The sequence below is a fragment of the Myotis davidii genome, unplaced genomic scaffold (assembly GCF_000327345.1).
Source record: "Myotis davidii unplaced genomic scaffold, ASM32734v1 scaffold1144, whole genome shotgun sequence".
NCBI lineage: Eukaryota > Metazoa > Chordata > Mammalia > Chiroptera > Vespertilionidae > Myotis > Myotis davidii.
Genome location: NW_006294766.1, coordinates 220,394 through 234,363, shown reverse-complemented (window position 1 = coordinate 234,363; position 13,970 = coordinate 220,394). Strand labels below are relative to the sequence as shown.

Here is a 13,970-nt window from a genome sequence, read left to right as displayed (position 1 = left end):
TCATACTAATTTACTGGGTCTCTGCTCAGACAACCTCCCCAACACCATGAATCTGGGATCCACTGGGATCCATGTTGGTACCATAGCCACAAGTTTTCTGCACTGTATTCTCTCCCATTGTGTAAACATTGGCGTTCATCCCTGACCTCCTACCAGAAGGCTCAATGCTTGGCACAGGGTGGAAACTCAAATATTGACTGACGGAACAAAAGAAGTCATTCCCTTGCTCCACCAAACCTGCCCTCCTGCTATTACCTCATCTCATGGAATCCCTACTGATCTAATTACACGAGCCAGAAACTTCAGATCATCTTAGATCCCTCCTACTTCCTCACCATGACAGCCAGTCATGCATCCCATCAATGCCACTGGGACATCTCTCCCTCTCAGGTCTTCTTTTTCTAAGATTGCTATGTTCCTGCCAGGTCTCAGCAGTTTCCTACTTCATCTTTCTGCCTCTTTTAGGCTGTCCTCTTCAATCCACTCTGCAAAACAACTGCCACTATCTTTGTCTAATCATCTGCTTAATACACTCCAATGATTTCCCCATCTAGAGAATGCAATCCAGATTTCTCTCTCACTGATCCTGGTCCAGGCTGCATTTCTAGGTTCTTTCTCAGTGCTCTCCCAGGCCAACCCAAGCGATGACTTGCTATGCTGCCCACGTCTCACATCTTCATGCTCTTGCTAAAGCAGTTCTCTCAGTCTGGGCGTTCTCTATCTTCCGCCATCTAGCCAAATCCAAGTCTTTCTTTTCACTAAAACATGCTAATCTTAAGGATTTCAGAAAACTCCCAGGGTCCTTGCATTTGTGTCCTCCGGCACTTCATAAGTAACTCATCAAACTGCATTATAGTTCCTCATTTTGTGCCAGTCAATCCTTGCTAATACCTTGAAGATAGTAATTATGTTTCATTCTTTCAGTAAATATTACTAAGCACCTTCTATGTGTTAGACATTTTTCTTATTAATCTGTATATTCCAGTGTACATTGCAAAACTTGATACAATAAGGGTACTCAGTAACTGACTGTAACTGAACATACTCATTTTTTACGGGAATATGGAAGAAACATGTATTTTTATTTTAATGACTGTCTTAACTCTCTCTCTCTAAAAGATAAATTATAGTTCATCTTCTGTATTTAGTTTCTATTTCTCATTTGAAAACACCCCCTTCTAGGACCAATTAGGTGAACTGGTTATATACTAACCTGTTTCTCCAATGCCAAGTACACACTAATATGAGAATGAGAGTGGTGAGGACCATGACCAGCACAGGGACAAGCACTGCGGCCAAGGCTACATCTGAAATAGGCCAAAAGCAGAAATTATGACTGGCAACAGTGAGAATGAACCATATCAGCATTCAAAGGTTTTTATCTCAAGAAATGCTATAAACATTGTTTATGAAATGAGACTAGGCATGAGTAGGTAACCTCAGGAGCTTTCATGGATGCGTGAAAGTTTATCACATTATTTGACCCACCTTTGTATTATGTTTTAAAAATTTCATAGTAACTTGATTTTTATAGAGATAGGAAGGGAGAGGGAGAAAGAAAAATCTGGATGTGAGAGCAGAACATTGATCAGCTGCCTGCCCCTACTGGGAACTGAGCCTGCAATCTGGGCATGTGCCCTGACAGGGAATCAAACCTTCAACCTCTTGGTTCATGGGTCAATGCTCATCCTCTGAGCCACACTGGCCAGGTCATAGTAACTTCTTAAATCACCAAGACAATGATTGAAAGACAAATGATAAACTGAGACAATATGTTCTGCATGCAACGAAGAGTCTGCATGCGATAAAGGGTTACTATAATTAAAATGTGACAGGATATACAAGTCAAAATCAAAGAATAGAAAAGTAGGCGGGGATGAATGAACAATACATTTAAAAGAACAAGTGACCATTCATGTTACCCTCACTAGTAATCAGAAAAATGGAAGTTAAATCAAGAATAAGATCGTATTTCAAATTGGCAATTACTTAAAAATAACTTATTGTTGAAGAGAATATTGGGAAAAAGGTATTTTTATGGGAATATAAAATACTTTCTGTATCATTTTGGGGCAATATGTATAAACAATGATTACTTAGCAATTCCACATCTAGAATTTATTCTTTTTTAAAAATATATTTTATTGATTTTTTACAGAAAGGAAGGGAGAGAGATTGAGAGTTAGAAACATCGATGAGAGAGAAACATCGATCTAGAATTTATTCTTAGGAAAAAATAAAAATGACATTCAAGGATGTGTCTTTAAAGAAGTTTGTTTCTGGAAATAATCCAAATACCCAACAATGAAAAGGAGTAAGTACATCCTTACAGGAAAATATTCCCAACAAATGGAAATGTTGCAGCACCAGGGCACAATACTTACAGATACAGAAAGGAGACAATGTCGAGTTAAGTACAGAAAACCAATGTGTGTATCAACAGGGCAGGAACTGACACAGTACTGGATCCTACAGGGAGGAGGAGCTCATTTAATCCCCTTTTCTCACTCCACAGATAAAGAATCCTGGGCCCAGATCCAGAAAATGGGCTGCCTAAAGTCATTTGCAACATTAGTTTCTTCATCTGTCAACCCCTCCTGGCCATGAGGATGGCACAGCTGCTGATGTCCACTGGGGGCTGAGGGTCAGACACTGTGCCACGCCTTATGCATTTATAATTGTATCCAAGACAGAAAGAGGCTGACAATAACAGGACAGGGAGAGGATGATCAATAATAGGGAGCCTCTGAGAAGCTGGATGGATGGGGCTAGGGCATAGGTGAAGTGACCAGTCTTGGGTATTGTGAGGAATCCCTTCTTTTTTACTGAAGTGGACAGAGGTACAGGTGAGTTTGTAGGTTCCACAGAAAGGGTGCTTCCTTCTAATGGCTTCTACTTTCTTTGTGAAGTTGAAGAGGTTACTGGGAGTAAGTGAATATTTTTGGGTCACAGGTTTAAAAAATACGGAGGCAACTGTTGAGAACAGTCAGAAGAGGTAACATGGAAAACAGAAAGGCTACCGGTTGGCGCTGAGGCCCTGTGGAGGAGGAGCGGGAAGCTATTGTGGCACAAACCTGACTATGACCTGCTTTCCTTCATCATCACTTACAGCCTGAATGTGAAAATGGAGAAGGCGTGCATAAAACAAATCCTGTTAGGTTAGACAGCATTAAACCTTCAGAAAGTAAATATGCTTTTTTATTTCTAAATTTTGTGAAATTGGAGAAGAATAAAGTTTAATCAGAGGCTCTAAACCACCTGCTGAGATTTGGGTCTATATATCACTGTCCCAGAGAAAAGGAGACAAGAGCTCTTCAATTAAAAAACCCTGCACATTCTTCGTTATTCTTTTTAATCTTACAGGGATCATAGTTCTGGAAGATAATGCTTTAAGGACACTTAGTTTGAGATTTTAAGGTTCTATAATCAGATTTTGAACAATAAAAATGACTGTTCCTTCCTCCAGGCATGTGGCCTGAGATTCTTGCATGCCTTCTGCAAGCTGTAAGAAGCACTCTGTGGATACTAAGATCTCCTGACTCTGGGAATTCTTGCTTTCCTCTAGATTTGTTTGGAAGATAAAAAAGAAACTGACACTTGGAAAGTTGGAGAAAGTTATATGAATCCAAAGAAATTTTCAGAAAATGAGAATGATTCAAGTTCTATATGGCACAAGTTACTCTGGATGAATTGCTTTCTCTTCTCTGCTGTCTTGAAAATAAGTGTGCTTTATTTGTCTGCCAACACTGAAACTAATTCTGCTAGAACACCGAGGCTTTGTTTTCTGCATTCAACTGAAATTTTGTTTCTTGACAACCTATAAAATCAAAGAGCTACTATGCTTTGTATATGTCAATACCTTACTTATCATTAATAAAATTTGAAAGTAAATTCTACTAATACATCTATATTTATAATCTGAAAAATTATAATAGCAAACATTTTAAGAACAGAGACCACATTTTTATGAATGTTAAATCAGAGTATTTTTAAAAAGTATTACCCTAACCTTAACTGAAAGTTTCACCAAAAAGTTCCCAAATCTAATAATAGCATAATATGCCCCCGACAAAGGGCAAATAGCAATATTAAAATATTGCTTCTAATTAATTCCCTTTTAATGTGCACTAATTTTGTGCACCAGGACACTAGTTAATATATAATAAAGAAAAAAAGGGCCCTAACCTGTTTGGCTCAGTGGATAGAGCATCGGCCTGAGGACTGAAGGGTCCCAGGTTCGATTCCGGACAAGGGCATGTACCTTGGTTGCAGGCACATCCCCGGTAGGGGGTATGCAGGAGGCAGCTGATCAATGTTTCTCTCTCATTGATGTTTCTAACTCTCTATCCCTCTCCCTTCCTCTCTGTAAAAAAATCAATAAAATATATTTAAAAGAAAGAAAGGTTTTCTGCTAGGCTTTTAGTTATTTTTAGAAATATTTCTAGGCACGAGACTCCATGTGTTTTGCTGTATAGGGACAAAAACTGCAAGAGGAGACCTAGAATACAGCAGCCATCTGTAAATGTTTAAAGACAATTCTACATGGCTCGAGAGAATAGAACTTTGAGCAAAGCAGTCAGTTTTTTTCCCCAAGGAAGGGAATCAATCTTTTTGCTATACTTAAAAAACACAAGTCTGAGGAAAAGGTTTAAAAGCTAGAAATGTTCTTGAAAACTTAAGTTGCAAATAGTAAAACACGACTACGTAACAGGTGTGAATGTTGGGTTCACCCACCTTTGGTGACATCTGGAGTTACGGTAGTGTTTTTTATATCAGGAGTGGCAGTTGTTTGTTCTGTCTGTACAGGAAATTCATTGCGACTTCGAGGTTGTAGTGGTTGAGTGAATTTGGGGCCACGACCTTTAAAAAAAGATTTAAAAACTTTATTCTTTTATCTACATCAACTTGATTAAAATTGTTATTTTAGAATGCTTTTTAACATATTTATGGAAAATTATATCATAAACCCAGGGAATATGAACATTTCATGTTCAAATGAGGCATACCTTTGGCTATTTTTGGAGGGGCTGTAGTGTTTTTGAGGTCATTGCTGTTCCGAGGAGATGGAGGTTGAGTAAGTTTTGGAGGACGACCTTGAAAAATGGTTTAGAAAAGTTTACATGCTTTGCTTATAAAAACCATAGTTAAAAATAGTAATTTAAATGTCTTTACCATTTCCTAGAATACTTAATACTGCACAGTAATTTTAAATCTCAGAGAAATATGTCAGAAGGATAATATATTCTGTGTTAAAAGCACATATATACTGGGATTTCTCAGTTTTTAAATAAACTGAGAGTAATCTTCTTAAGAAGGAAAATAATGGGGAGGCAAATAATGTTGAACTCTAAAGCTATAAAAATTTAACTGCATTTTGATAGACTACCCATCAATTCATTTGAGAAATATTTATGGAGGGCCCCCTATGTGTGAGGCACGGTGGTAGTTCTTAGAGCTACAATAGTAAACAAAGTATTAAAACATTATATAATATTGAAGGAAGTTACTCCCACTTTTAATTTATGCAAAGTAAAAGTCAGTTAGACTGAAGTTACTAGTATAATCAATCATCAGTGTTTATGTGATATGAATATTATATTACATGAGACCTGATTAAAAATTAAGATTGAGAGAAAAAAATTAAGATTGAGAACACATTTGGAAAGCAATCTCATTATATCATCTCATGAATGATGCCCTCTATCCAACTTGTAATTTTGAAAATAATGTTGATGTCTAACTTTTTAAGATGATAACTGTTTCTTTTTAAAAAATTCCTTTAAGAAGATAACATAATTTAGAGGTTAAACACATTGTTACTAACTACCATCTCTGAGAACAGCAGTTAATTAGCATTTTTAATTAATCCAGTGAAAATACCATGTCTGAAATATACTGTGGCTTTACCTTTAAGAATAAACTGGCATCCCAGCAGCTCCACTTTCATGGCAATTTTCTGCTGCCATTGGGTAGGATTCACTCTAATAAAACGTGCAATAATTGGTGGCAAAAAGTTATTACGCACATCCTGGTGATAATCTTTGTTTCCTTGAAATATCTTTAAAAAACAACAAAAAATTGGTACTTTACATCAACAGAGGCCAGGGCTAAATTGCTCCACTGAAACATGTTTTTGTTTTGGGCCTTAAATGAGATCTGCAAAGTATGACAATAAGAATTAATTTTTAAGAAAATAAATGAATCACAATTTTGAAAACTATTAAGATGTTGCACATTCTTTCTTTAAAAAAAAACATAAAACTTAATTTTTCCCATCACCATTTACCCCTTCTGTGCCCTCTTCCACCTTCTCCCATGCCCTCTTACCCAATCAACACACTGTTGGTCACGTCAATGAGCTCTCTCTCTTCTTTGCTCGATTCCCCTCCACCCCACTCCATACTCCTCGGAACTGTCTGCCTGTTCTCTATCTAGAGTCTGTCTCTATTTTAAGAAGCCGTACATTTTTCATCAAAAATTTATAAAAAAACCCACCCCATTATGAAATATAAAAATGATTTTAAGATGATGTAAACATAACAAGAATGCTAACTTGGCAATCTGAGATGAGAGCTTCAACTGTAATAATATGGTAAATTGTTATTAATAAATTAGTAACTCCAGTCCTATGGAATTACCAACCATTCCATATTTGTTTAAATATGTTGACTTTATTTTCAAAATAAAGCCTAACTGAACATATGAGATTTTAGAGGAAATGCTTTACTGTGAACTTTTCATAATTTTTCTTCCATTAAATAGACTGAAAGTGAGCATATACTAACACAACAGATATATACCTCCACCTAGTGGATAAACTACATAAACAAAGTTCCCATATTCTGTTTTCTTCTTGCTCTTTGAGCCAGAAAAGTGACAGTTACTTGCCTAATTTAACGATCATCACCAAACAGCAACAAATGCATTATATACCCCTAAGGTAAAAATATTATTTTAAAGTAACATCTCATTCCCTCAACTATTCAAGCAAATGACAGTACCTTACACTGGAAAAGCTCTTAATTACAAAGTCTTTCATAGGATTAACTCAGTTGCTCTTCATGACAACCCTGTGATCAGACAGAACCCAGGAAACTGAAGCTCAGAATGGGATGCCGCGGCCAGTCAGTGATAGAGCAGTGACTTGGATCTGTGTCTTCTGATTTATGCTCAGGGCTCTACTAAGCAAAAAAGAGCCCTCCTGTTCCTTCAGGCCAAATCATCGGTAGTTTCTAAAGACCATCAGTAAGTGAGCACCTGCCTAAAATCAAAGCGGTTTGTTTTTACTAGTTAAGGTAAGAGCAAGTAAATGTTTACTTCCTCAATCAAGCCATTCTCAAATATTATAGCTATTTTTTTTCCTGGCTGATTCACATGACATTAGATTGCAAATTTCTAGGATGTATTAATATCCTTCATTTTCTAAGAGGTTTATTTTGAAATTACAATAATCTCCACACTAGTAAGCTTCCATTATTCCCTCAAATATACTTTGAAATAAAATAAAGGCAATATTATTTACAGTTTATTGAATTAGTGGAACAAATAATAAACATAAAAACTATATCCCTGAGATTTTACTCCATACTGCAGTCTCACTTTAAAAAAAAATTTTAAAGGAAAAAGATTTTATAAAAACTAAGTAAGCCCTAGCTGGTTTGGCACAGTGGATAACAGTGGATAGAGTGTCGGCCAGCGGACCAAGGGGTCCCGGGTTCGATTCCAGTCAAGGGCACATACCTCGATTGCAGGCTCCTCTTGGTCCATGCCCTGGTCAGGGCTTGTGTAGGAGGCAACCAATTGTTGTGTTTCTCTCACATTGATGTTTCTCTCTGTCTTTCCCTTTCTCTTCCACTTTCCACTCTCCCTAAAAAAACAAAAAACAAACCCCACAAAAAGACACCAAAAAGAAAAACGAAACCAAAGTAAAATAGATTTGCTATGGTCAGCATGGGTCAGTGGTTGAACACTGACCTATGAACCAGGAGGTCATGGTTCAATTCCTGGTTCAGGCCACATGCCTGGGTTGGAGGCTTGGTCCCAGGTAGGCGGCATGCAGCAAGTAGCTGATCAATGACTCTCTCTCATCATTGATATTTCTATCTCTCTCCCTCTCTCTTCTTCTCTGAAATCAATTTTTTTAAAAAGATTCACTATAGTTAACCTATGAACATTTATTATAAATTCCTATGTAGAGGGAGGTTTGCAAGGTGTCATGAGGTAAAAAGGAAGATGGAAGTCAAAGTCTCCATTCTCAGGAAACTTAAATTTATTGGTTGTTAGCGCACACAAATATGGCATACTATTAAAAGCAACATATTATGAAAACAAGTTGTACAATCAATCCCATTTCAAAACAAAACTCAAAACTCAAAACTCTCTCAATCTGCATGTATGTGCTCATGCACATCTGCATGCTTTGAAAGGGTATGAAGATGAATACAATTTTCCTTGAATTGGGGGCAGGTGAGGGAGCTGATGGGCTAATAAATGAGGTAAAAGACTTATTTCGTATAGTTCTATGCCAGGACTTCTATTTCTATCCATGATTGGATTTAACCTTTTGGTTTACATTTCTGAGAAATCAAATAAAATATATGAAATCAAATAAAAATGGTTTTCAGACACTGGACAACAGGCAGCATAGGGAGATAATCCCTAAGAAAAGGGCAACAAATGAGGTGAGCCCTTCTCCTGTCCCAATATTGCTTAGGGAGAGCCTGGTGTTTCACTGAATCAAGGAGACAGAGCTCAGAGATGAGAGGCCAAGGCAGCCAGAATGCAGGGTGCAGTATAGGAGGGAAGAAGACTGCAGAAAGACTTCTAAGATCTGTAGGAAGATTCCCCTTAAATCTTCAGCTGTATATGAAGAAACTGTCTCAGGACAGGTGAAAAACCACCAGAAAGGAGCCAGTAGAACAATTCCGAGAGGCACAGAGAGCTGGAAACAGCTCACACTGCCAATAGCCAGAGTGAAGAAACACATGGGATGTTGGATTGAATATTTAGAACACTATTTCCTCAGTAGTAGAGAAAAATTAGAAAAGGCTGCTCAAGTCCTACGTAATAAAGCAAAAATGCAAGCTTTGAAAAGATAAAGATTTTCAAGTAATCTGTGTCCCAGAGTGAAGTTTAAACAAAATTAAAGGAATAATACAAAATGAAATCTAGCACCAAACAATGAAGTTTACAATTTCTACAATGTAAATATAGTTACCAGTCAAAATTTATTAGACATGTAAAATATGACCCATAATATCAATCAACATAAAAAGATCTAGGACATATTGATAGAATTAGTAGGCAAGGACATTGAGTTATTATATACTCCACATATTTCAGAGGTAATGGAGAAAGCATGAGCATGTTAGTGAAAGACATGGAAGAAAATTTAAAGACCCCACCTGAAAATCCAGAGGTGAAAATACAATACTGAAGATAAACACACAGGGCAGGGTTAATAGCATATCAGACATTCTACACTAGATTACTAAATTTGAACACAAAAAAGTAGAAATTTTTAAAGCTAGAACACAAAAGATGAAAACAATGAACAGCATCAGTGAACTGTAAGACATCTTCAGAAGTCATAATACTCATGTAATTAGAACTGAAGAGGAGACATGTTTGGGTAAAAAAAAAAGGCCTACAATTTTCTAAATTTGATGCAAATTATAACCCACAGATCCAAGAAGCTCAAAGCCCAAGAAGAAGAAACAATAAGACAACTACATAAAGCACATCATAATCAAGTAACTTGAAACAAATGATAAAAAGAAAATCTTAAAAGTAGCCAAGGGGAAAAAAAAGACACATTACATATTGAGCAACAATGATTAAGAAAGTAGCAGAATTCTCGCTCAAACAATGCAAACCAGAAAACAATGTAAGCATACCGGTAATTAAACTATTGAAACCAAAAACTGTCAACCTAGAATTCTCAACTCAGTGAAATTATCTTTCAAAATGAAATTAAAAAAATCTTTTTCAGAAATATAATTCAATGTTCTTAGGTGTTTTTATAATATAAATATGGACAACTTTTACAATTTCAAAAAATTCACTATACTTCATAAATATAAATATTATACAAATAAATGTGGATGTGCTAAGAATAAAAGGTAGTCAAGTTTGGGGGCATTAGAAGATAGAAATGGAGACAATATTGTTATTTGCTTCAATGGGCTGAGGCTCACCAAATATGAAGTTCATGTGATACCAAGTAGGAGAGAGGAAAGAAGGCCTTGAATAACAGCAGAAGAGTTTAGATCCATATGAAAGACTATAGGAAGCCCCTGCAGTTTTTGAACAGATGAGAAAAGTGGTAAATGAAGATATATTAATATCTCTCTATATAAAAGCCCAAATGACCATTATCCCCCACCCCAGCAGGCCTTGTCTGGCAGGCGGCAGGAGGCCCCAGCCAGCCCAGCCCCAATTGGGACTGGGCATGACAGCCCCAGTAGGTCCTGATCACTGGCCAGGCCTAGGGACCCACCCATGCATGAATTTTGTGCACTGGGCCTCTAGTATCATATTTCTGATAAAGAACTGATAGTATCATGTAACTAAAACAAAACTCACAGAGAACTGATAATATCGTGTAACTATTAAAAGTCGTTAAAAATATGTGCTCATCTATCAATTCTAGATGAGAGGACTCTACCTTCACCTGGGACATGGACTCTTGTAATTACAAGATCCTTGTGGTGGAGCAAGGGCCAGGAGCCAGGTGAAAGTGATAAACATTTAGATGGGAGCCACCTGTGCCTACTCTCAACCCTTCTCAACCCCTTCAGCTGGTCTAGCACGTTTCAGCACTGTCATGTTTATTAATTTATGTACCACAGTAGAAATCTGGAAACATATTAGGCTTTTCCAACATTCTGTGTATTGAAATGAAAAGCTTTTTAAAGACAAAAAATTGTAAGTTCCCTTTTAGAATTTCCTAATAAAGTATCTAAAAATTGAATTAAAATGTAGTGAGAAAAGAATCAATAAATTATTTAACCCTCACAATCATCAAAAGTGACCTAGAACCACTGAGAATTTCCTAACCATACTAAAATGACCAGAAGAGGGCAGAGTAAGATCAAACGATATTTAACTTTTAGACCACACAAGAGCTCCTGTGACTTTTGGCAAAGGTTCATTTAAAAAAATGTTTTTAAAAATACCTTGTTAATCATTTTACCTTATCCTGCTCCACACCAGGCTCTCTGTACACAGTCCACCTCTGCCCATCATCACTGTATAAAATTCGGTAGGCTGACACATAGTAGTTATGCTCCACCATGGTGGAGCCAATGGTCACAATGCCTGAGGAATGGAGAGTTGCTTCCATTAATGCACATGGTCTGGTCTTTGAAGTCTGTTCACCATTGAAACATAAACACTGTTCAAACATCTTTGCCCATAACACATTACCACATCTAAGTGCAAGGTTTCATTAAATAGTATGAAATCCTGGGCTTTGTTCCCTTGTAGAGACTGGGAGAATTATGAGCACACATAAGGAAAGAACCATTCTATTTTAGCAGCCCGTGTTCATATTATTGTAAAATATATTGCACCTATGGAGTAAAAATGACTTCCTAGGAATGAACAGATTAAAGATGATTACTAGTATTATTTTCGGAACCAAAGCAAAATAAATCTTTAACAAAACCAATCCCAACCAATTATGCTGATCACTTGCTAAATTGCTCTAAATAATTAAATTCATACTCAGCACATGTGGAATATTATTTATAGCACTTAGAGTACACTCCTTGAACATAAATTTCTTTTAATGACTATAATAGATGGCTATTTCAGATGTCTCCAGGTCCCTTTACTAAAACACTACCTTAAAAGAATCTTATTACAATAAGAAAAGCTAATAAGACTCAAATACCAACTCCTCTCCTCTGTCACGCTTTTTATAAAACCATCTTTAGTAACACTAACACCAGTAAAAAAAACTTAAAACCACATAATTAAATTTGCAGTGACTTAAGTTTCTATAAAAATTTTAGATGTCACCAGGTTTTAAAATAAAATCATAAGCTGTTCTAAAAAAAAGAAAAATCATAAATTTTTCTAAAAAATTACATCTCTTAACCTGTTATCTTCTTTTCCTTGTTGAGATCTATTTGTAACCATTGATACTCATCAGTGGCAAAAGCAGCCCAGGGAGGCCCCGGTTTCTTCAGCCTGGCCTTTTCGGGTCTCCAGCTGTTCTCCTGCCCTGTGTGGTCCGTCCACTCCAGCACAGACGAAGCTGTTATCTGAGGATCGGCAATCACACCAGACTCCATGCCCAGAGTTCCATAACAACCTGAAACAAAAAAGAGTCACTGTTTCTAGCTATAAACTTAAAATCTATAAAAAGTTGCTCACTGCAAACTTTCTACTGTACCTGTACACACTAAAGCAAATACTACACTGTAGTAGAAAAATTTCAAAACTAGGCACATGTTTTTTGGGTCTGTGTTTTGTGTCTTGTCAGGAACTGTGTATATTTATTTATGAGCAATCATTAGTTTAATGATTGGTGATATATTACCCTCTCCCCAGATAAGTTCCCAGGTCAATGGGTGACTCACACTCCTTCAGGTGTTTGCTCAAATGTTTCATTTTCCCTGAGGCTTGCCCTGATCCCATCAGTAACTCCTGCATTGTCTAGCCTTCCTCCTTCGCTTTCTACATATTTTATAATATTATAAACAATACATAAATAATAACTGACTTATTCACTACTTATTGTCCATCTCTCGCTACCAGAACGTAAGCGCCAGGAAAGCAAAATTTTGTTGATTATGCTCACTGTTGCCTTCCTAGACCAGAAGAGTCCCTGACGAATAAAGGAAGGCACTCAAATATTTTCAGTCAAATGAATGAATTACTTCTTCAAACAAGTTCAAAAATCACCTTTCCTAGAAAAAAATTCCTTGCTTCCATGATCATTTTCCTATTAACATAGAACTTCACTTATTTCATTCATTATTTTATTAAATGCCCTTCTAACCTCATAGGTGTTATTGTGGCAACTAAATAAGAAAGTACAACAAACAGCAACTAGCACAATGTCTGGCATCCAGTGTTATAAAAATTATAGGAAGTTATAAAGTCCATGAAAGGCTTACCACTCGTCTTGAATGTGAAAAGACTTGTAGATAAGTGTCCCCTGAAAGAGAGAAAGTATTTTTTTTGTGACATATCACATAACACATTAGTTCCCCATATTTGTCTTAGTAAACCTTTTTGTGTTTAATGTATAAAGAACTAAGAGTATTCTCTGGCTATATATTAGACAATTGATAAACTCCTAGCTAAAATTAAAAGTCTATTTTCTAAGCAGAACTTCTGACATCAGCATAAATAACTGTCTCTACAAGTATCTAGTTTCATATGACTGTGCAAATGTGTTCTTGTAACACATTTCTCTTTTATCTTGAGTATATATTTGAGTATATATTTCTCTTTTATCTCTTTTTCATGAAATAGACTCCTAAGCCTTTCCTATGGCAACTGCTTCTGGTGAAGGTGCACAGAAAGGGGTAAGTCTCAGACAAGGAGGTTCCAATTTCCTGGGGTAAACAGGCTATTGCTGAGAGAGACTGCATTTGTTACAGGGAATCAGCATGTCTAGAACAAGTTATGGTGTTGCAGGGCAGCACTGCACTTCGATTTCAAAGATTGGGGCTCCTGCCTTGAGCACAACATCCAGGTCATTACAAGTGGATGCAACTTGTCCTTATTTAAGTACTAGAGGCCCAGTGCATGAAATTTGTGCAAAGGAAGGTGGGGTCCCTCAGCCCAGCCTGCACCCTCTCCAATCCAGGATTCCTGCAGGATGGGGCCTAAACTGGCAGTTGGATATCCCTCTCTCAGTCCAGGACTGCTGGCTCCTAACCGCTTGCCTGCCTGCCTGCTTGATCACCCCTAACTGCCTCTGCTTGCCGACCTGATCGCCCCCCTAACTGGTA

General features: G+C 37.0%; 1 protein-coding gene across 1 annotated transcript in view; it reads right to left on the bottom strand.

Annotated features, from left to right (window-relative positions):
* Positions 1–13,970, bottom strand: part of DCBLD2 (discoidin, CUB and LCCL domain containing 2) — a 94,313-nt gene that overhangs the window by 11,764 nt on the left and 68,579 nt on the right. The window contains exons 7-13 of the mRNA XM_006769284.2: positions 13,128–13,168; positions 12,104–12,319; positions 11,195–11,319; positions 5,908–6,058; positions 5,007–5,093; positions 4,735–4,860; positions 1,214–1,307 (exon numbers count right to left, since the gene is read on the bottom strand). Of these exons, the coding sequence (XP_006769347.1) occupies positions 1,214–1,307; positions 4,735–4,860; positions 5,007–5,093; positions 5,908–6,058; positions 11,195–11,319; positions 12,104–12,319; positions 13,128–13,168 (840 nt within the window). The remainder of the gene's footprint in view (positions 1–1,213; positions 1,308–4,734; positions 4,861–5,006; positions 5,094–5,907; positions 6,059–11,194; positions 11,320–12,103; positions 12,320–13,127; positions 13,169–13,970) is intronic.